The sequence below is a fragment of the Eubalaena glacialis genome, chromosome 2 (genome assembly GCF_028564815.1).
Source record: "Eubalaena glacialis isolate mEubGla1 chromosome 2, mEubGla1.1.hap2.+ XY, whole genome shotgun sequence".
In the NCBI taxonomy this organism is placed as follows: Eukaryota; Metazoa; Chordata; class Mammalia; order Artiodactyla; family Balaenidae; genus Eubalaena; species Eubalaena glacialis.
Window position 1 is genome coordinate 59,059,240 of NC_083717.1, and position 24,234 is coordinate 59,083,473.

A 24,234-nucleotide genomic window follows, 5' to 3' on the forward strand; every position below is an offset into this window, starting at 1 on the left:
AGCCTCACTGCGGGCTGAGTCCTGGTTGGGTCTGCCACTCCCACCAGGCTGGAGGCTCTCAAAGGCAGGTCTGATTCCTCCCTGGGTCCTGAGCACAGAAGCCTAGACCTGAGAAGAGGGCAGGGGGCCTTAGCGGAAGCACAAGTCAGCCTCTGTCCCATCCCAGTCCCAGAGGCTGGACTGAATGATTGTGTGTCCAGGGGACCTGGGCCTTTCCCTCTCTCCCCTCCTCCCTTCCCCCCAGGATGGCATGAGGGTGGTACAGGACACATTGCTGCCCAAGTACAGAGAGAGGCGGGCCCCCGGAGCAGATGCCTGCCCAAGTGGGCCATGGCGGGCTGAACCTCCGTCCTGCACGCTTGAGAGCCCCCAGGTAGGGCCTGGCAAGACCCAGCCCCACTCAGTGTCCTCCTGACCTGAGTCCACCACAGCTCAGTGGCCTCAGGCTTAGGAACTGATGGAAGCGAAGATAGATGAGCCTCCCTGCCTGCAGTGCCTCGTCCTCTCCTGCTTCTCATGTCCATGTAGCCCCACCTCTGGGCCTTTGCTCACACCATTCTCTCTCCCAATCTCATCTCTGTCGGAAGAGAAATCTCTGGACAGCGAGGTAGAAGACCAGGTCTTAGCTATCAGCAAGGTGGGCAGAGCAGTCAGAAGGGGTCCTTTGCCCACAAAGCACTGGATATTTGCCCTGCTCTCCTGGCCACAGCAATGAGACCAGAACCCCATGCCCTGCACAGGGGCCATGAGGTCACCGTACTGGGCCTTGCCCCGAAGGAGCACTCCTTGTGGGCGGCGACAGATCCACTCAGAGCCTCTCTCTTGCAGAGTTGGACTGTGACATGCAGAGATCATGACAGATCCACCGAGATCTGTGGGTGGTAGGAGTCCTAGCACAGTGTGGGGAGCAGAGACAAGCAGGCAGCGGCGGCGGGGCAGAGAGGGGCTGGGTTTGAGCAACAGTGGTTGTCACCAGAGTGGGGAACCACGGAGGTCTATTTCTTCCCATCCCCACTGGACACTGTCTAAGCTTCCTTTCTTCCCTGCCTGTCCTCATGATAACCTCCATCAACTAAAGCCATCTGAACTCACCTACCTACCTACCTACCTTCCTACCTACCTACCTACCTGGGTTTCTCCTAAAATCAAAGAACATGAAGTAGCAAAGATGTCATTAGACAAACAGACAACACCCACTGTTGGCAAGGGTGCTGTGCCATTTGGAAGTGTGAATTGGTATGACTTTCCTGGGAGCAATTTAGCAATAAATATCAAAGGGCTTAAAAAAGTAGTAACTTCTGACGCAGCAATCACACTTCTAGAAAGTACCCATGGGAAACAATCAGAGACACATAGAGCGAGAACAGGGAGATGGATATCTTAGCAGCTCTGTTTCTATTAACAAAATCATTGGAAAAAACCCAGTGTCCAATAGGGGGACACGACAAATTCATTAGAGTACAGCCATATCATGGATTCACAGGCAGTCATCAAAATAGTACTTAAAAAATATTTAATGACACAAGGAGATGTCCAGAGTATACCCTCAATAGAAGAAAAGGGAACAAACAAAAGTGCATATAAAAATGCATAGACAAAACTAAAAAGATCTGCATCAAAGTAATATTGTTAAAAAGCTTAGCACATGGTGGGTGCTCAAGAAATCTCTCTCCGTCCTTTCTGACTAGACTCTGAACTTCTGATGCAAGCATTGGACTTGCAATAAATGTTTGCCAAAAGAATAAATAAAACTAAACATGTGATGCCCATCAGGGACATAGACTGAGACCTCAGTGGTGGGGGAGCGGTGGGGGGTAGGGCATCCTTGAGAAGTGGAGGCAGGCCATTCCTACACATAATACCATCAGAGGGAGAAGAAACTGAGTCTCAGAGGGGGAAGGAATGGCCAAGGTCACAGCAAGTTAGGGACAGAGCTGGGACTGACCGAGACAAGACCTCTGACTGGCAGCTGCCTCGCATCCAGTGGCTAGGGGGCTGGTCAGTGAATGAGGTTTAGGCTCGGGGGTCCATGGTCTATTCCTTTGGGGATGGTGTTGGCGGAAGAGGAGAGTGGTACCTGAGTCCCCTGACCCTCTGCCACAAATTAGGCTGCTCAGAACTGAGCAGGAGGGAGGCATCACGAGTGGGTCCAGGGCTGCCGTGGTACCTCCCAGCCTGCCTACCTGCAGGTGATTCCTTGGAGGATAGCAGAAATGTAAGAAATCAGGATGGGTTGCCAGACCCTTAAATTTGTCCCCATCCCCTCACCTCGAAACTCAACAGGGGCATAGGTCTATCCCATGCCCAGCCATCACACTGCTGCAATAACAGCCAAAACATGCCCAGGACCCAATCAAGGTCCTTATCACCCAGCAAGGCACCCAAGATCCAAACCAGACCTGATTCTGAAAGGCATCCAATGGTTAGATCTATGGGTAGATCTACAGAGAACCCAGCTAGCAGGCAGCCTGCAGCCAACAGCCCCAAGCACACACCCAGAGAATGTCCGCTGAGTGCTGGGGGTGGGCTTTCCCAAGGCCCCGCTTGCACTTTGTCCTGCCTCTCTCTCCTCTCCTACTCTCTCTCATGTTGCCCCACCTCGTCTTGGCCTGACCCTGGCCTGTGTCTTACAATCGCCCATTATGCTGGGGGTGGTGAGGCAGGCAGGGAGCTGTGTTCTCTGGGGCTCTGGAATAAAGGCGCCTGAACAGCAGAGGAAGTCACTCTCAATTAGCTGGGAAAGGGAGAAACACGAGAGCAGAGAGGAGAAGCCCGGGGTGTTTTCTGCAGCCTGTGGGAACGGCCTTGGAATGAAGCTGATTAAGCAGAAGGAGGGAGACACTGATCCTGGGTAAATGTGGTTCTAGGGCCGGGACAGATCTCTTTCTTCAGGGCACGGCATCCAGCAGCCCCTGCTGCAAAGGCCTGTCTGGGACGAGCACCAGGAGGGTCCCTCTTCATACAGGGCCCCTTTGCTAAGGGTCTTTGGAACCTGCTTAGCCCCATGCCAGGCACTCTGGGGATATATGAGGGGAAGAGGCCACGGTGGCTTCAGGACATGATGAGAGATTAGGGTCAAGGCCTGCCTGGGCCAGAACAGTTTGTCCAGCCCTTGGCACACCTGTGGCTTGACAGAACTGGACGTTTTGATTAGCGAAGAGTTTTTACAAGGATCCCCAGAGGCTCTGCTTTTTTCAGCCGGCGGGGCTGAGATTACCACCTGTTCCCATTTCCTCTGACCTCTGGGAAGTCCTTCCTACCTTCCCTACCCCCACTCCCACCAGAAGCTGAAATGACAGCGGATCCTCTGCCTCACACTGTCCCAAGGGCCCCTCCCTGCCCCCCAGCTGCAGGCTCTGAGCTCCTTGAGGACAAGGGTAGTACCTGTCTCCTTCCAGCCGAAACACCACGCATGCCCTTGAAACATTTGGGAAGGGTAGGAGCGTGGAACAGAGGGAGGCCTGGTGAACAAGCTGGGCTGAGCTCCCAGCCTCCTGACCTCCAGCTCAAAACTCCACAGTGGGTGTGAGAGTTTCCTAGGGAGAGTGAGTGTAGGGAACAGGCCTGGCCAGCACCTCCACCAGCCCCATCCCCGGCAGCTGCTTCCCTTGGATCCCCTCCTCTTCCCTGTGGTCTTGACATTGCCTTGATCCAGCTGGGGTTCATGTTTCACCCAGAAAGGGCTAGAAAAAAATGTATGTCTAGGCCCAGCACAAGGCTGTCTTTGTGTGGAGGTCAGATCCCAGCTGCTCTGTGGCCCAACTCAGTGGAGCTGTCCCCGGGAGAACAGCCATCTGGGCGGCTCAGAGCCCAGCCTGGGGACCAGAGCTTGAGGACCCTCCAGCTTCTTGGGAACTCAAGGAGACCCAGGTGAACTCTGATTCCTGCAGGCAAGCCTCCAAGAGCTCTCCAGAGGGACTGCAGCTCGGCAGTTAGGAGGCAGGGGCTGGCCAGGGCATGCAGGAGGGGAGGGGACCACACCTAAACGGTCCCAAAGAGGCAGTGTGCCAGTTAAGACTTCCACATCTTACTAGCTGTGTCATTCTGAGGAACTCACTGAACCTCTCTGAGCTCGGTTTGCCCTACCACATGAGAATGATAAAAGTGGGGCTTCCCTGGTGGTGCAGTGGTTGAGGGTCTGCCTGCCAATGCAGGGGACACGGGTTCGAGCCCTGGTCTGGGAAGATCCCACATGCCGCGGAGCAACTAGGCCCGTGAGCCACAATTGCTGAGCCTGCGCGTCTGGAGCCTGTGCTCCTCAACAAGAAGGGCCGTGATAGTGAGAGGCCCGCGCACCGCGATGAAGAGTGGCCTCCACTTGCCGCAAGTGGAGAAGACCCTCGCACAGAAGCGAAGACCCAGCACAGCCATAAATAAATAAATAAAAATAAATAAATAATTTTTTTAAAAAAGTGCCTACCCCACTGCTGCCATGAAGAGAAGATGAAAGATGAAAGTTAATCCCTGAGCACAGAGCCTAGCATACGGTAAATGTTCAGTAAAAGTTGCTCTTATTAAGGGGGCAGATGTGTGGGGAAGAACGATTTAACTCCTCTTGTAATCCGCCGAAGCCCCCCTCTGCAAACTGTCTTTGGTACAGATAGTTGCCTTTTCTCAATTTTATGGAAATGGCAGCTTCGAGGCCCCTCCCCACATGTGGCTGCTCCAATATTCTCTCCCATACAGAGTGTGGAGCCGGGACTCTTGGAGCTGCTGGGGAATCGTGGAAATAAGCCCCAGGGCCAGGCCAGCACACAGTGGGCACTCAAGCCATGGTGAATCTGGATCTTACTGCAGCTGCGTTCCAGAGCCTCCCCCTCCACCCTTCAAAACCCTGGAGGCTATATGAGTTGGGGCTGGGAGGAGTGTGACCCACAGGGCAGGCTTGTGGGAGCCAATGAGGTCTGCTTGGCACTGCCCTGGGCAGTGCCTGGGGTCCCTTGGGCAATGGTGCTGAGAAGCCTCCTCAGCCCCTCCCAGATTGTCCCATTCTTCTTATCACCAGCCCTAGATGCTAAACTCCCAAGGGCAGACCACTCAGCTTAGGCCTAGGCCCAGAGGGAGCTTAAACGTCTGAGGCCAGCTAGAGGTCCTCCTCATCCAGGAAGCACCCTGATCACCCAGTTCCCAGGTAGCAGGCCTTCCTTCCTCAGCCTCTGTGTGCCCTTCACCCAGAGCCTGTCTGCCCTCAGACTAGGAGTTCTGTGAGGGCAGGATACTGTCCATCTCAGTATCCCCAGCAGCCTAGCCCTGCGCAGAGGATGGAGAGTCCAGGTTCGCCCCCAGCCTGGCTGTCCCTACCAGGTTCCCGAAGTCCTGATAAACCAGAATGGCCCTGCTGCCTCCCCTACAGTTGCCTACTCCTTCCCCACCCCTCCTTTAAAGTTGGTGCCCCCCTCCCCACCCTCGGCCCTTGCCTGGCCCCTGGCTGCCAGTCCTCTCTGATGGGTCCCTCTCTGGGATTCCCTACCCGCTTGTTTGAAACCTGTCTATTCTCTGTGCCCCACTGCTGCAGGGCTGCCAGATGCTAATTAAGATTAAGCAACTGAGGCCCAAGGGGCTCGGATTACTTGTTCCTCCTTGGAAACACTCCCGACACGGAATGCTCCACGGGACACTGAACTTGGCTCACATTGGCCCCTTGAGTTGCAAAACACCAATGCCATCACTCACAGTCAGGACTTCTGAGCTCCAGGGCTTTGCTGTGCGAAGTCCCTGGGTGCTGACAGCTGCTCTTTGAGCGCTGCAGAGAAGGAATTATCCAGTCCAAGGAAAGAAAGCCTGAGCAAGCTGATGGGACCTGCCAGAGGTGACGCAGCAACACAGCAAGTCAGTGAGCTGCCCTGGCTCTCGGGAAGAGAGTGTGGCAGTTGCCTGGGCCCAGCTGGCCCCTCTCCTGGGCTCTCTCGGTGCCTTTCAAACCCTTCCCCTCAGAAATCGGTCAATCCTTTCCTTGGTCCAGGTCCCTCTTCATCTCTAAGGAAGAGCAGAGAGGCAGAGTCCACTCCGGGAAAGTGCACACCTCAGGCCAGATCCCTGCCAAGGCCACCCCAAGACACCCAGCCTGGGAGAGGGGCAGCTTGTCTGATGGCAGCAGCGAGCCCCGCCGCAGTGAGGGGATTGGCGTTTGGTCTCCAAGGGACCAGGCAGCCTGGGGAGCAGGGTATCTGAAGTCCTGGTCTGGTGTCTCCCCTTGTTACACCTTTTACGTCTCAGCTTCCTCACAGACCATGGGCATGGAGACCTTGGCCCAGCTTTCTGCCCTCCAGCCCACGACAGTGCTTGTGACAGAGCAGAGAGGTCCCGACTCTGTTCCTGCCCTCACATCAGGCCTGTCCTCTGACCGGGAAAGCCAAGTCAGAAGAAACTCTGAGGGAAGAGTCTTCGGAACAAAGGCCCCAGTCCTCTCCCCCCTCCCCCTGCCCCTGGTTCTGGCCTCTGTATTGCCCCATTTGGGGACCCTTGGAACTGGCCTCCCCAGCTAGTCCCACTTCGAATGCTACCACCCACTCACCTAAATCCACAAGCCCTGTCTAGCCACGAGGAAGACCCCGGATGTACCCACATCGAAGAACATTCTACAAAATACACAAGCAGTTCAACAGTCAGCTTGTCATCTCCCCCCACCAGCTCCCACCCAAACGCCCAAGGGAGCGGGAGTGACCTCTGGATCACCAGCTGGCTTCTCTGAGGAGCCTGAAGCTGGGCAAATCACAACTGGGAAAACCAGCACCTGAGAGGCGACACAGACCAGCGACAAGACGGCAACAGTGTACTATCCCAAGGACGGCACTGAACCCGGGAGGCAGTGACCCTCTGTGCCAGGCACCGATTGCTTGTGCTTTTTTTTTAAACGTTTGTTGTTGCTACAATATTGTTGTACAGCCAATAAAAATGAACAAAAGCTGTGTTATTATCATTTTGATGACTCGCCAGGGTAAATGATAACTCTGCCTCTCACAAGGTGCAATTATCTGGAAGTGAACGTCCTTAAAAGAGCATGTGGCCTTCCAAGCTTCCAAAAACAACTCTGCCAGCTCGGGCCAGCCAGCCTGCCCCTGGGCCATGTCAACCAGCTTGGACTCTCCAAGGCCTTGCTTATCTGGGCCTCCTCCCATCCTTCAGCAACCCCAGCCGAGATATCCCAGGTATCAACGTCTTGCCCTGGATGAGGCCCCAGCTGTCTTTCTACCTCTGACCTCTCTCCTTCCCAAACTTCTTGAAGAAAAAAACTTCCTCCCACTTCCTTCCATCAAGCTTGGCCCTGATGGCGGCAAAGAGGGAAGGGGTGTGGTGGGGCCCCTGGGGCATGGAGATCAGCAGGATTTCCGCCTGCCCCGTCCCCCAAAGTTCTGTCCTGTGTGGGTCCCCTGGCTTGCTTTGTTAGTGTCCCATCAACCCCCTCCAGCACACCCAGCACAGCTCCATCCCTGCCCTGGACCACCCTGCTCTGCCCAGTAGCCTCCCACCTGGCTCACCTGGAGAATTCAACTGGGCATCTTTCACCTTCGCTGGGGATGAGAGCTTGAGAGCATGGCTTAGGGGCTCTTTGGAGAGTGTGTGCCCGTCAGTCAGGGAGCTGGCAGGGGAGGGGGAAAACAATTGTTAGAAGATGGCAGACTGGCCTGGGCTCCCGATGCTGGCCCAGAACACGTCTCAGCAGCCCCGGGGGTGATGCTGGCATCTCTGCCTCCCGGGGTAGTCAGGGGACAAGACCTTAGTAGTTGCAGGAGCTAACCTCACCCCCACGCCACCCTCTCCCTTCAGGTTCTAAGGACTCAGTAGAAAGAAAAATCAAGTCCTGCTCTGCTCTGATTTGCTGTGAGACTCTGGGCAAATGCATGCCTCTCTCTGGGCTCAAGTGTCCCCATCTGGACAGAGAAAGGCTTGGGGTCTGGCACTGGAGGATTCTGAGCACCACTCCAGTGGCATGAAAACTTTGAGGGTTGGGAGGTGCCCCCACCCCCTTCCTCTCCACAACCACCAGCCCTCAGGCTTTGGGAATAGTCATGCTTAGAAACTCAGAGTGGAGCTGAGGACACTCCTACAGCTCTCACGAGTCCTAAGCAAGCCCCCAAGTGAGGCCCTCTCCCCCGCAACGGTGTCTGTGAGTGTGCCCTATGTCCATTCCCTGATGGACAGAACAGGCATGGGACCAGGGAAATCTGGGGCTCTTGCCATCTGTCTTCACTCCTGGCCCCGATCCCCCTTGCCTCCCAGGCTTGGCGGCTCTGGACAATGAATCTCCTCTTCTGGTCAACACAGCCCACGGGGTTACTGGTCCTCCATTATCAACTCAGCCTCACTGCTCCTTGACATGATTCCTCCTCAGGGTTCAACTGGCCAGACCTCAATCTCCTGGGTGGATGAGCAGATGGGGTTCAGTATACACCTCAGGGTCAAGCAGGATTATTCAACTCCGGGGACACCTTTCACAGTCATCGGGTACGTAAACAGAGCCTACTGGAGTTGTGCAGTGTGCAACCTGTGCAGCTGGTCTTGGCATCCCTGAAGGCAGGACACTGGCTCCAGGGAATCCCACCTGTCTGTCAGGGTGGGGCTGGTCCCATCCCTACCTAGTCCCCAGGCAGCTTGCTCAGTTACCTGCTTCTCACATTCGTCCTTACTCCTTGCTGGTACCGCAGGTTCAAATTAAGTTTGCAAACACATTCAGGCCCACCTGGTGGCAGTCTGTTTAAGAACCTGAGATAGGTTTTAAAGCAAAAGACATCATGAGGTTATGAAGGGAGGGCAGTGAGGAGGAGGGGGATGAGTGGGGTGCCAAGCTGGTCCCCTTCTTGGGAACTTTGTGAACAAGGCTGGGCCACGGGGCTGAAGCAGCCCTTCTGTTGCTATGGTGACCTGCTCCAGGGAGGCTGCCGGAAGGACTGAAAAGATGACAAAGCATGCTTCTGGGGTGAGGCCTGCTGTGCCAGGCAGAGGGAAACAGAGGGTTCTGAACACCGTGGGACTTGTCCTGCTGACTTTGGATCATCGGTTACTGCCATTACTCTCTTGGGTTGTTGAGTAAAAGCTGCCTCCACCTTGGGACAAAGAAGACTATAATGTTATCAAATGGCTCCTGAGCTCTGGGCTCAGACAATTACAGGGCAAATGGGGGGACACGCACATAACTAGGCTGAGGGTCCCACACTGAGAGTCCAGGGGAGGACTGTGAACTTGGTGTAACATTCATGCTCTATCTCGGCCCCTGTCCTCAGAAGATAGGGCTGCCCACAGGGTAAACCCAGTGTTTAAAGCCAATCAGTTTTTGAAAACACCAGCTGTGGGCAGCTACCCCCAAATTAGCCGGGGAGATCACTGGCTGTAATCTCCCACCATCTTAACTGCTTCCTCACAAACAAGCCTGTTTTTAAATCCTCACCATCAAAAGGTACAGGCAGCATTTCTGCCACCTAATAAAATTTGCGTAAACTGGTTCTGGTTTTAAAATAGCTAAACGGGTTTCCCTGGTGGCGCAGTGGTTAAGAATCCGCTTGCCAATGCAGGGGACACGGGTTCGAGCCCTGATCCAGGAAGATCCCACATGCTGCGGAGCAACTAAGCCTGTGCGCCACAACTACTGAGCCTGCGCTCTAGAGCCGCGAGCCACAACTACTGAGCCCATGTGCCACAACTACTGAAGCGCGCATGCCTAGAGCCCGTGCTCTGCAACAAGAGAAGCCACTGCAATGAGAAGCCCGCACACCGCAAGAAAGAGTAGCCCCTGCTCGCCACAACTAGAGAAAGCCCGCGCAGCAACGAAGACCCAATGCAGCCAAAAATAAAATAAATAAATTTTTTAAAAAATCCACCTAATTATCCAAATGAGTAAAGTATGCTCTTCCTCTTGGTTTGAACCTTCAAGATTTAGTCCCCTTAGGGGGAGGGTATCCTTGTCCATCATCTGAAACAGAATTTGCTGGACCTCCCTATAACTTTTTCCTGCTCACTTCACTCAAGGTCATACTGGTAACAAACTCTACAGGTCTGGCTTGTAACACAAAAATGAGCGAAACTGCATTGCGTCGAGGGCCATCTGCCCCTTCCCAAGGTGGCTGCTGCCTCACACGTCTTTGTTGGCCGTGGTCGTCTTTAGTTTTTAATCCTCACCTGCATTACTAGTGGTCACTTCTTGCCACTGTCACTGTGCTGGCCTCTAGCAGCTCACCTCCCTCCTACTTTACAGGGTTTTTTGGTAGCAGACTAGGAAATAAAATATCCAAGCTTGTTAGAATTTTCAGTTAACTCAGAGGAGATGGCTTCCAAAGTGGAATTTATAATGTTTTCCTCAAAGAAAAGAGATTTGGGGAGCAATCCCTTCAGTTTTGACTCCTCAAAAGCATTTTGGGCCCCTTCTAATTCTTGCTGCTGTTCCAGAAGGTACAAGTGGCTGGTAAATGACCCCAGCAAGTGAGGTACGACTATTATAGTCAACACGGTGAGCCTGTCAAAGGTGATTAACACAGTATCCCTGTCATTCTGGAATCTTAGACTCCTCCTGGAATACAGCGCTCCAGACCATGGCTCAGTCCCAGAGGCGGAAGTTCCTAAGCAGCAGAATGACAGTAATGGTGGGAGAACGGCCCAAGGAGGCTGACTTGCCTCTGCTTTTCTCATTCCTAAGAGGAAGAGGAAGATCCAAAAAGTATCCCTGGTGAGGACAGGAATTGCTCTCAACCCCAGCTCACACTCCACACACACACACACACACACACACACACAAACGCTATGAGCATCTTGCCTTACTCACTTTCACAGAAGCAAAAACTTCTTCAGCACCTGCCCAGTAGCACAGGGAGCAAGAAAACACTTGAAGGGCATATATGAGCAGACATATTGTGAGGTGTGTGGGGCAGGCAGAGGAGTCTGGGAGAGCCTGCACTCTCCTTTCTCCCCCAATCTTGGCAGAAGAGCTGATGGGAACCATTTAAAGACACAGCCTGCCAAAAGCTTCCTTCAGCTCCTCCAGGAAGTCCTCCTGGATTATCCCCAACACCTCTCACCCTTGTAGCCCTCAAACACTCAGGTTTGGGCTTTGAAGGCCACACGTGGCTTGGGAAGCTCCTTGAGAGTAGGGGTCATGTCTGATTCAACCCTGACCTCTGTCCCTAAGTACTCTCTGGCATGCAGTTGGAGCTCAGTAAATGTTGGTTGGATCTAATTGTTCCCAAGTTGTCACTATGTGTGTGACACGTTAAGTCGAGGGGAGCCTTTGTTTTCCATGTGAACCCCTCATGGATGGGGATCCATCTCCTCTTTATTTCTGTGGCTCTTTCTTCCCAATCAACCCTCTGCTCTGTGTGCAGTAGGTGTTCAATAAATGCTTTCTTGAAACAATAGAGCGTTGAGATTTACCAGAGTCGGCCTGTTCAAGTCACTTTACTTGCCGTACGACCTTGGGCAAGTCACTGTACCTCTCTGAGCCTAGGTTTTCTGCCTAAATCCTATGGCTGTTGTGAGGATAAGAGGATACATGTAAAGTGCTCAGTACATCCACAGCTCTCACCCTTACTGGTGAACTCTCATGGATCTTTTGGGGAATAAGTAGGAGGAAATTCTTTGGTGAGATTAGGATGGTGACTAAGTAGGGTAAAAAGTCCCAATCCAAGTCTGGGGGTCCAGGCACCCTGCCAAGCCTGGGTACTCTCCCTGGGAGGCAGCGTGGGGGCCGGGAGGTGGGAAGAGGGTGGGATCCTTGTTCCTTACATGGTCCTCAGGGTGGAGCTGGCAGACCTGAGCAGGAGTGCCTCTGGCATGGTCCCCGAGGGGTGGCCACACCCTGCGAGCTCACCGGGGAGAGAGCGAGAACCTCAGAGAGCTTGTCCCAGCGTTCCCCGAGAGAGCCACATCAGCCCCAGAGAGGTCCAGCACCACAAAACCACCCTGCAATAGAGACACAGCGTGAGTCACCTCGCGGCCTGGCTGGGCTAGGGGGCACCTGCCCTCCTTCCTGGACATGACTCCCTGGCTCCCGGCCTCGGTACCTGACTGCAATTTACCGCCTCCTAAGCCCACATGCTCTGATCGCATCAGGAACAACGCAGCATTGCAGGAGGCGGCTGCCTTCGGGCTCCGGGCTCTCTAGTCCCCAGGGCCAATCGGTCACCAGGATGAGCAAATACATCAAATTCTCGGGCCTCCTGCTTTGCAAAGACTCCTGCCCACTATTGGCAATCGCCCCGCCCCACACCCCCGTTTCTTGTTCTGGTTCTCACCTCTCTCTGCTCTGGGGGCAAAGGGAGAACCCTACTCCTATACGCCACAAGATGTTTTCAATGGCGGGCGTTGCCCAAATACTTTCCCAAATCCTGAAAACCCCAAGTAGGGAGAGGAGCAGTGCCTCCTCCAAATCCCACCGTCCTGGCCACACAGGCTGGTCCTTCTGCACAGGCTGGAGCTCTCAAAGCAGTGACCTAGTCTGCAGTGCTGCTTCCCACTGGCTTCCCCTTTCCCCTGCACGGTGGACCCCACGCCCCCCACTGCTCTTTAGTATGCACGACCTGCCTGTCTCACCTCAAAGATCAGTCCCCCTGAAATCTCTCTTGTGATTCCTGACTCCCAGCCAGAAGACCCCCACCGAGGACTTAGAGAGGACTGCATGCCAAGAGGGTCTGGCTGCTGCAGGGCGCTCACCTTCCTCCTTGGGGCTGGCAGGCACAGAGCTCAACATCCCCTGTGCTCCTTCAGCTAAAGCATCGTGGGTGTGGGAGCCAGCGCTTCCGGGTCCCCTGGTTCCAGGTGATGATGCAGTGGGGCTGGGCGTCAGTGGGGACCCGCCCCATCCTGCCTTGGGCTGCGGGTGAGGTGTGGCCCCAGATACCTCTGACCCATCTGGCGCAGGTCCTAGCTGCTCACCTGTGAGGCTTACATAAAGAGGGCGGGAGGCAGGGGAGGGGTCTAGACGCCAGTGCAGGTGGGTGTGCTGGCTGTCATCCTTGGTAGAGCCACACGACGACACTGTTCCTGCCACTGGGCCCTCCACCTGGAGCCAGCCCTGGGCCCCAGGGGCTGGGCAGGAGGTTTGACCTTTTTTTTTTTTTAACTTTTCTTTGCTAAATGCACGTATTGTGCCAAGTGCTTTATGTGCGTTAGTTCTTTGCATTCTCCCAACAACCTAATGTGGAATGTAGTAACAGTCCCATTTTGCAGGTGAGGTGACAGAGGCCCAGAGAGTTTTAGACTTGTTCAGTGTCACACACCCAGCAAGAGGCAGAGATGGCATTTGAAATCCAGGTCTCCATAACTGGTCCTGAAACCAGGACACCACATAAGCTAGATCTAACCATTATTTGCATCATAAAATTCAGCCAACAGCTCCATCTCACATTGCCACTGGCAAGCCCCTCTTCCATGGTAACAATATCTCTGCACGTTGCCCTCTGTCCTCAAACGCCCCCTCCACTGCCACCTCATTCCAGAGACTCTCAGGTTTGTGGTAGTAAACCCGCATCTTCTAAAACCTGGGCCATGCTCTCTAGAAACCTCCCTCCCAATCACTGTGCTGTTTCGCCTCCCCCTCCCAGCACCCCAGAGTTACCTCCCCACCTTAGTTTTCACCTGCCAACTGCCTTGTGGTGAGTGGGGATTGGAGGAAGTAAAAAAATGGGGGCAGTCCCACTGGGTGTTAGGGGGAACTTAAGTCCTAATTTGAAGGCTAAGGGTCAGGGCATAGCAGCAGGATGGGGCAGGAGTTATTCCAAGGCCCTCCACCCAGTCAGATGGCAGATGACTTCCAGATTGCTACACTAAGCTGGCATGTCACTACCAGCACACCAACTTCAAGAGAATTCTGCCCTTTCAAATTCTAGTTTCTTTGTTTGTTTTTTGGCTGCGCTGCGTGGCACGTGAGATCTTAGTTCCGCAACCAGGGATTGAACCTGTGCCCCTTGCATTGGAAACGTGGAGTCTTAACCACTGGACCACCAGGGAAGTCCCAAATTCCAGTTTATTTTATTTTATTTTATTTTTTATAAATTTATTTATTTTATTTATTTATTTTTGGCTGCGTTAGGTCTTCCTTGGGGCACATGGGCTTTCTCTAGTTGCGGGAGCGGGAGCTACTCTTCGTTGCGGTTCACGGGCTCTAGGCACACGGGCTTCAGTAGTTGTAGCCCACGGGCTCAGTAGCTGTGGCTCGCAGGCTCTAGAGCTCAGGCTCAGTAGTTGTGGTGCACGGGCTTAGTTGCTCTGCGGCATGTGGGATCTTTCCGGACCAGAGCTCGAACCCGTGTCCCCTGTATTGGCAGGCGGATTCTTAACCACTGCGCCACCAGGGAAGCCCCAAATTCCAGTTTCTTAATGGCCTTTTTCCTCAGTGATCCTTGCCCACTGCCACCTCAGGGCACCCTGACAATTTGGGTCCGGGGTGTTGGTCCTGAGCCTCCCATGAGTTATGAGCCCTTTGAGAACCTGCTAGAAGCCCTCCCCTTGCCCCGCCATCAATGCTTCCAGATGCTCTCTTGCAGTTTCAGGGCACCCAGGGGGCTTTGGAAGCCCATGCTATATTAACAACCAACCCAGTGAACCCCAGAAGGGAATGTGGACTCTTCCTCTTTCCTGAAGAGAATACGGGCTGCCCCTCTTCTCCTCCTCCTCCTGCTTTCCTAGTGAGGACAGAGCATTGTTGTTGATGATTGGAGTTGGCACTGGGGGTTGATGTGGGTGGGGATGGCGGGAGAAATGTCCTCACTTCGGGGGGCTAGCAGGAACATATGCCCAGATCCCTCAGCCCCTCCCAGGCAGCTCGACAACCACTCTGGATGTAGAGTTTCCAAACTGATGAGGAGGCTGGGCAAATGGGCTTATTCTAGGCAGGAGGGCTTGGGAAATATGTCATCTTCCCTTTCTATCCCCTCTCAAAAGCCACAAGGTTGCCTCCCCCTGGCAGAAGCTTCCAACTGTTCTTCAGACCCTTCCTCCTCCCGGAAGCCCTCTGGGAGGGACCCCCAGCTCTCATGTTTCTTCCTGGAGCTGCCCTGGCTGAGCCCATCCCAGAGCACTTAACATTTAGAGTCTGGGTGTTACTTTTTAAAACATAATTGTCTACCATGAGATAAAAATCTTAAGCCCATATTCTCAGAGCCGGAAATGATCTCTTCCTGCCCCATGACTGACGGCTCCCTGAGGCTCCTCCTTCCTACTATGATTATTGACTGAGTGCCTCCTCTGCAGACATTGCAGGGGGCCTGGGGGCAGAGGTGAGCCCAGTGAGCCTGGTCCCTGCCTCGAAGGCTTAGAGATGATGGGACTGACAGTCAATAAACAAAGATGCATTCAAGGTCACTGTGGGGTCACCAGACCCAGGCTGGGGTAGGGAGTACAGTGAAATTAAAGGGAGAAAGTTGGATAGGGGTGAAGGTTTATTTTATGAGAGGCAGAGGGCAAGCGTCACAGGCAATGGTGCAGCAGGGGTGGCTGGTGCAGACAGAAAAGGATACAGGGCCCTGGTCATAGACTCAGGCTGTGGACCGTCCCTGGCCTTGGTCCCCCAGCTCACAGGGGGACCTTGGCCAATGCAGAGATCTTTTGGGGATCCATGGTCTCTTGGAAAGGGTGAGGACAGGGCAAGGGTGGTCTAAGACATATCCCCCCAGATCCACCAGAAGGAACATATTTGGGGCAGGCACTCAGGGGCCCTTGACTGTGACTGAGCCCACAGTCTAAGGGCCCAACAGCAGAGTGTTTGCTGAGAGTCCAAAGGCTAGTCCCAGCTTCACCTTGGCTCCCACCATCCACGGGGGTGGGGCCGTCGCGCCAGCCAGCTGACTTCTAACCCATTTGGCAGTGGCTCAGTGTTTAACCCTGTCTAGCTAATTACACAGTCTGCACAGTCACACTGAGCTCCCCTGCAAAGCCTGGAAGGAGTCTGGCCATGCCCAAGACAGGTCCCTGGGCACTGGGACATCTGGATTCTAGCCCAGGTTCTACCTTAGTTGGGTAAACTTGGGCAAGTCCCTGGTCCTCTCTGGGACTCAGTTTCCTCAGATAAGTCACAGACAGAGGGCCTTCCAGTTTTCTGTCTATGACTGGTGATTTGGGGGCCTGAGCTGGAATTCTGCTGCACCAGGCAGAGACAAGGCTACGAGGTTGGGTGTTACTAGGCTCCCAGGCCTGAGGAGCCGGGGTAAAACAAGGCAAGAATAATGATAGTAATGGCTAATAGCTAACAGGTATGCAGCACTAACTGTGTGCCAGGCAATGTTCTGTGCACCTTACACATATATTAACACATTTAATCCTCACAACAGCCCCGTAAGGTAATTCCTATCACTATCCCCACTTTACAGATGAGGAAACTGAAGTACAAGGAGATTATGTAACTTGCTCAAGGTCTTTCAGTTAGCAGACTAGGATGCAAATTTGGGCAAGTGGGCTTCAGTGTTTATGCTCTTAACCAACAGGCTATACCTCAATAGTCTCAGGTCTACTGGGTGATTCGAGTGGGTGGGGCAGGGGCAAAAGGGCGGGAGGTATAGAAAGGTGGGCATCCCATGGTCCTCTAAACTCGTGCTTCCGATCATTCATCATTAGACCCTTCTTTACACCCTTCCTCCAAAATTTTGAAAAATTTTGTATATAGGCAAGGTTTAAACCATCAAACCATTTTCTTATGTTGTATTGATGACAGACACAGATAACTGTCAATTGGTGTTTTGAATCATCATTGGGAGAGCAGTATGAAGCTTGGAGTTGACATAATTCCAACACAAAGCAAAGACTCCTAGAAAATTGCCATCTCCCATCACTTGCCATTTTTATTTGAAGTACCACGAGTTTGACTTTGGGCACACTTCTCCTGTTAGGACTTCAGTTACTCCAGCTATAAAATGAAGGGGTGGAAGGGATAGTCTCTAAGTCCCAGCTCTGATGATAGGTGGTTTTCCATGTTTCTACTAAGGAGAGGAGAGGAAGGAAGAATACTGCCCATTCCTCGGCCAGAGGAACTTCATGGTGTCAGGTTGGGGGCAAAGCTGGGAGTTAGACTTCTACCAACAGGGGTGTCATGTCCCTGCAGCATATGAATGTTGGCTCCCAGACTTGGTCCCTGACCTACAGGAGCCCACAGTCTAAAGAGGAGGGTGAAGGAGAGAGGCACGTACATGGCCTGTATACAGGAGAGGTATCTGTGAGCATGGCAGGCAAGGGCATCATGAGGTGGAGGCACAGAGCTGTGGGAGCCTGGTCTTTTAGGGGAACATGGTTTCACGTTTTTAAAAGTGAGAACTAACATTTACTGAGCAATTAGTATGTGCCAGGTGCTGTTCCAATTGCGTCACACGTGTTAACTCATTTACTTAGCTCAACAATCTTATAAAGTAGGTACTAAATTAGAATCCCCCATTTAATTGGAAATGGAAGGACAAAGAGATGAAGTAACTTGCTGAAGGTCATACAGCTTGTAATTGGAATAGTTGGGATTCAAATCCAGGCAATCTGATTCCAGATTTTATGTTCTGAACCACCATATGCTCTGCCTAAAATTGGGTGAGGCTCTCTGAAGCTCCTTATCCCTCTCCACACACTTCAGCAACATGGGTTTTCTTAGGAGCAACTGACTCAGAAAGGCAGAGCATTGTGGCTGAGACACTAGTTTGATGCACATGTATTTTTAAATTCTTCAAATCAGCATACTCCTGACATATCATCATAGTATCCAACATATAACAAAAAATGATCAGACATCTGAAAAAGCAGGAAATGTGAGCCAAAATCAAGGGGAAAAAAACAGCCAATAGAAACATACTCAGGTATGACACAGATGTTAGAATAAATATACAAAGACTTTAAAACAGCTACTAACACGTTTGATAATTTAAAGAAAAAATGATAACTGATGAACAGATGGAGAATCGCAACATAAAAATAGTATAAGAAAAGTACAATCTCTGAAATGAAAAATTCACCAGATGAGCTTAACAGCAGATTGGAAACTACCCCCCCCAAAAAAAGTTCATACACATGAAGACAGAATAATAGAAATTATTTAATCCAAATACTAGAGAGAAAAAAGATTTTTTAATTGAGCAGAATGAAACATTGTTGAAAGAAATTAACAAAGAGCTAAGCAAATGCAAAGGCATCTCAAGATCAAGAGACTTAATATTGTTAAAATGGCAATAAAAATATTGTTAAGATAGCCAAATTGGGTATTCCCTGGTGGTGCAGTTGTTGGGAATCTGCCTGCCGATGCAGGGGATGCGTGTTTGAGCTCTGGTCCGGGAGGATCCCACATGCTGCAGAGCAGCTAAGCCCGTGTGCCACAACTACTGAGCCTGTGCTCTAGAGCCCACGAACCACAACTACTGAGACCAAGCGCCGCAACTACTGAAGCCCACGCGCCTAGAGACTGTGCTTTGCAACAAGAGAAGACATTGCAATGAGAGGCTCATGCACTGCAATGAAGAGTAGCCCCCGCTCACTGCAACTGGAGAAGGCCCACGCGCAGCAACGAAGACCCAACGCAGCCAGGGATAAATAAATAAAATAAATAAATTTAAAAAAAAACTAAAAAAAAAAAAGATAGCCAAATTGATCTACAGGTCAACATAATCTCTATCAAAATCTTAGCTGGCATTTTGGCAGAAATTAACAAACTGGTCTAAAATTACTATGAAACTTCAAAAGACCCAGGATAGATAAAACAATCTTGAAAAAGACCGAAGTTGGAGGATCACACTTCTTGATTTCAAAACATACTATAAACCTACACTACAGTAATCAGGACAAAGTGATACTGGCATAGGATAGACATATAGATGAATGGAATGGAATATAGAATTCAGAAATCCACCTTCACATTTATAGTCAATTGATTTTCAACAAGGGTGCCATGACAATTCAATGCAGAAAGTATACTTTTCAACAAATGGTACAAATCAACAAATGGTGCTGGGACAACTCAATATCCACATGCAAAAGAACAAAGTTGGACCCTTTCCTCATACCATACACAAAAAATTAATTCAAAATGTATCAAAGACCAAAATGTAAGAGCTTAAACTGTAAAAATATTAGAAGAAAATCTATGTGGACTTAAGTTGTTAATTTTTTGTTTTTTGGGTTTTTTCTGGCCACGCCACATGGCTTGTGGGATCTTAGTTGCCTGACCAGCTATGGAACCCACACCCTGGGTAGTGAAAGCGCGGAGGTGGACTTCAGTTAGGTAAAGCCTTCTTAGCTATGACACCAAAAGTACAAGCAACAAAACAAAAACAGGTAAATTGGACTACATCAAGATTAAACCTCTTTGTGCTTCAAAGGACACCATCAAGAAGGTGAAAAGATAACCCACAGAATGGAAGGAAATATTTGCAAATCATTTATCTGATAAGAGAACTGTATAGAATATATAAAGAACTCTAACAATTCAACAACAACAAGAAAGGAAAGAAAAAAGAAAAATAACCCAATTAAAACTGGGCAAGGATTTGAATAGGCATTTCCCCAAAGAAGATATACAAATGGACAACAAGCCCATTAAAGGATGTTCAACATCATCAGCTATCAGGAAGTGCAAATCAAAACCAGAATGAGATAACACTTCATACCCGCTGGAATGGCTGTTTATAAAATACAGACACTAACAGTGTTGGTGAGGATGTGGAGAAATTGGAACTCTTGTACACTGCTGGTGGTAATGCAGCTGCTTTGGAAAACAGTCTGCTAGTTCCTCAAAAGGTTATACATAGAGTTATTATATGACCAAACAATTCCACTTCTAGCTTTATACCCAAAAGAAATTAAAACATATGTCCATACAAAAACTTGTACATAAATGTTCATTGGAGCATTATTCATAATAGCCAGAAAATGAAAACTCAAATGTCCATCAACCGATGACTGGGTAAACAAAATGTGGCATGTCCATACACTGGAACATTATTTGGCCATAAAAGGAATGAAGTACTGATACATGATATGACACGGATGAATCATAAAAATATCATGCTAAGTGAAAGAAGCCATTCACAATAGATGATATATCAGTTCATTTAAGTGAGAGGTCTAGAATAAGCAAATCTATAGAGACAAAAAGCAGATTAGTGGTTGCCTAGGGCTGGAGGCTTGAGGGGAAATGGAGAGTGACTGCTAATGGGTCTAGGGTTTCTTTTGGGGTAATGAAAATATTTTAAAATGGACTGTGGGGAATTCCCTGGAGGTCCAGTGATTAAGACTCGGAGACTCAGTGCTTCCACTTCAAGGGACACGGGTTCATCCCTGGTCAGGGAACTAAGATCCCACATGCCGCACAGCACAGCCACAAAAAATAATAATAAAATAAAATGGACTGTGGTGATGTTTGCACAACTCTGGGAATATACTAAAAACCACTGGATTTTATACTTTAAATGGGTAAATTTTATGGCATATAATTTATGTCTCAATAAAGCTGTTATATTAAAAAAAATGAACAGAGCCTCAGTTACCTGTGAGACAACATCAAATATCTTTCAAAAAACATCTTTCAAAATGAAAGCAAATATAAAATGGATAACCAACAAGGACCTACTGTATAGCACAGAGAACTATACTCAATATCTTACAATAACGTATAATGGAAAAGAATCTAAAACAATCTATATATCTATATCTATCTATCTATCTATCTATCTATCTATATATATATATATTCTTTTATATATATATATATGACTGAATCACTTTGCTGGACACCTGAAACTAACACAACATTGTAAATCAACTATATTTCAATTAAAAACAAAGTGAAATAATGACATTTCATTTAAATGCAGAATGGGAGGATTTTTTACCAGCGCACTTCTGTGATGGTCTGAAATCGTGTCTGCAAATTCTTTACACTCTTCCCATCAATAGGCTGAGTTTTATTCTCTTCTCCTTGAATATGGGATGGCCTTAATGACCAACTTCTAACAAATACAATGTAGTAGAAGTGACACTATGTAATTTCCAAGGCTAGATCATAAAAGGTGATATGGTTTTCACCTGACTCTCTCAGGAGTCAGCTTTTTGGATCCCTGACCCACCATGTCAGAAATCTGGATACCTTGAAGCCACCATGAAGGAGACTATGTGAAGAAGTCACATAGAAATAGAGAGAGAGAGAGATACTGAGGCTCCCCAGCTGTTCCCAATCCCAGCTTATTGAGTCTTACCACCTCAGGCATCAGACATATGAGTAAAGAAGACTTTGAGACGGCCCTGGGCCCAGCCACCAGCTGTCATGTCAAGAAGACACTTAAGCAGCCTATAGAGAGGTCCACTGGCAAATCTAAAGTCTCTGGGCAACACCAATGTAGTAAGTTGAAAAATGCCCCACCCTCCCGCAAATATTCATCTCCTAATCTCTGGAAACTGAATATTACCTTACATGCCTTTACATGCCTCCCTTCCCCGCCCCCTAAAAAAGGATTTTGCAGATGTGATTAAATTAAGGATCTTGAGACAGGGACATTATCCTGGATTATCCAGGCGGGCATTAAATGCACTCACTTGTATCCTTACATGAGGGAGGCAGAGGGAGATTTGACACACACACAGAAGAGAAGGCAATGTGACCACAGAGGCAGAGATTGGAGTGGTGCGACCACAAGCCAAGGGTGGATGTGGGTAGCCTCCAGGAGATGGAAGAGGCCAAGAACGGATTCTCTCCTAGAGCCTCTGGAGGGAGCACAGCCCTGCTGACACCTTGATTTTAGCCCTGTGAAACTGATTTCAGACTTCTGGCCTCCAGAACTGTGAAAGAATAAATTTCTGTCTTAAACCACCAAGCTTGTGGTAATTTGTTAAAGTGGCAACAGGAAACTAACACAGCCAATGAGGAACAGAGGTCTACCAACGACCTTATAAGTGAGCTTGAAAGAGGGTCTTCCAATTCCAGATGAGTATTACTCTGGCTGACATCTTGGCTGTAACCTCATGAGAGACCCTGAACTGGAACCACTTAACTAAGTTGCTCCTGAATTACTGACCCATAGAAACCATGAGAGATAATAAATGATTGTTGTTGGTTTGAGGCACCACAGTTTTGAGTGATTTGTTAAGCAGCAAGAGATTAACTAGGACACTTTTACTACAAGACATGCTATAGGGATTTATTCAGGCTGATAGGAATTACACCAGATGAAAACATGGATCTACAAGAAGGAATGAAGATCAGTGGAAATGCTAAATATATTAGAAACAAGACAAGGATGCCCACTCTTACTACCTCTATTCAGCATTATATTGGAGGTCCTAGCCTGTGCCATAAGGCAAAAAAAAAAAATTAAAAGGCAAAATGATTGGAAGTAAAAGAAGTAAAACTATCTTTTAAAATAGATAACAAAATTATATATATAAAAAATCCTAGGGGATCTATAAAAAGAAACACTAGAACTAATAAATTAATTTAGTAATATCACAGGATACAAGGTCAATTTTTTTTTTAATTTATTTATTTTTATTTATTTATGGCTGTGTTGGGTCTTCGTTTCTGTGCGAGGGCTTTCTCTAGTTGTGGCAAGCGGGGGCCACTCTTCATCACGGTGTGCGGGCCTCTCAACTATCGCGGCCTCTCTTGTTGCGGAGCACAGGCTCCAGATGCACAGGCTCAGTAATTGTGGCTCACGGGCCCAGTTGCTCCGCGGCATGTGGGATCTTCCCAGACCAGGGCTCGAACCCGTGTCTCCTGCATTGGCAGGTAGATCTCAACCACTGCGCCACCAGGGAAGCCCCGGTCAATTTTTTAAAAATCAATTGTATTTTTATATAAATAACAAATGATTAGAAAATTAACTTTAAAATACAATTTACATAGTATCAAAACCCATACAATTCTTAGGAACAAATATAGGAAAACATGTGTAAGACATCTACAACTGAAAACTACAAATCATAGTTGAGAGAAATCAAAGACCTAAGTAAATGGAAATACATACCATGTTCATTGATCAGGATATTCTCCCCAACTTGAAATATAGATTCAGTTCATTCTCAGTCAAAATTCCAGCAGTCTTTTTGTTGTGACTGACAAGATAATTCTAAATTTTGCATGGAAATACAAAGGAACTATTATGTTAGTAACCTATTATTCCATAACAAGTATCCCAAAACGTAGTGACTTAAAAAACAAACATTTATTATCTTACAGTTTCTGTGGGTTAGACATCTAGGTGTGGCTTAACTGAGTGCCTCTGGCTCAAAATCTCTTGTGATGTTGTCATCAAACTGTCAGCCAGGGCTGTGTTCTCATCTGAAGGTTCAAATGGGAGAGGATCTGCTTCCAAGCTCACTCATGGGATTGTTGGCAGAATTAAGTTCCTTGCAGGTTGTTGGGCTGAGGGTCTCAAATCCTTACTGGTTGTTGACCAGAGGGTTCCCTCAGGCCCTTGCCACCTGGGCCTCTCCCTCAGAGCAAGCAAGTAAGAAAATGAGGGAGAGCAGTAAAAATGAAGTCATGGTCTTTTTGTAACCAAATCTCTGAAGTGAAATTCCATCACTTTTGCCATATTCTACTTCTTAGAAATGAGTTACTAGGTTGGCCCACATTCAAGGGTAAGGGATTACACAAGAATCCAGAAGGTAAGAATCATTGAGGAGCATCTTAGAGGCTGCCTACTGCACCCAGGATAGCCAAAACAATCTTGAAAAAAAAAAAAAGAACAAAGTTGGAGGACCAACACTACCTGATTCAAGACTTAATATAAAGATATAGTAATGAAGACAGTGTGTGTTGACATAAATATAGAAAAATAGTTCAATGGAAGGAAATCCAGAAATAGGCCCATACATATGGACAGTTGACTTTTTTTTTTTTAACAAAGGAGTCACAGCAATTTAATACTGAAAAAAAAATCATTTTCAACAAATGGCACTTGAATAACTGGATAAAAATGTGGGAAAAAAGAAAATATTAATTTGAAATGGATCATAGGCCTAAATGTACAGGCTAAAGCTTCTAGTAGAACACATAGAAAAAAGTATCTTTATGACCTTAGTACAGGCCAAGATTTCTTAGAGAGGATGCAAAAGCACTAACCATAAAAGAAATACTTAGATAAATTAGATTTATCAAATAAAAAGATGTTTGCTCATCAAAAGACACCATTAAGGAAATGAAGATAAGCCACAAACTGGGAGATAATATTTTCCATACAAGTATCTAGTTAGTGACTGATATCCAGAATATACAGAGAAATCTCTGCAAATCAATAATAAAAGGATTAAGAACACAATTATAAAATGGTCTAAAGATCTGGATAGACACTTCAC

At 49.0% G+C, this 24,234-nt stretch overlaps 1 protein-coding gene across 1 annotated transcript in view; it reads right to left on the reverse strand.

Annotated features, from left to right (window-relative positions):
- The window catches only part of ACSBG1 (acyl-CoA synthetase bubblegum family member 1), a 49,666-nt gene that overhangs the window by 19,480 nt on the left and 5,952 nt on the right, over positions 1-24,234 (reverse strand). The window contains exon 2 of the mRNA XM_061181847.1: positions 7,479-7,579. Within this exon, the coding sequence (XP_061037830.1) occupies positions 7,479-7,579 (101 nt within the window). The remainder of the gene's footprint in view (positions 1-7,478; positions 7,580-24,234) is intronic.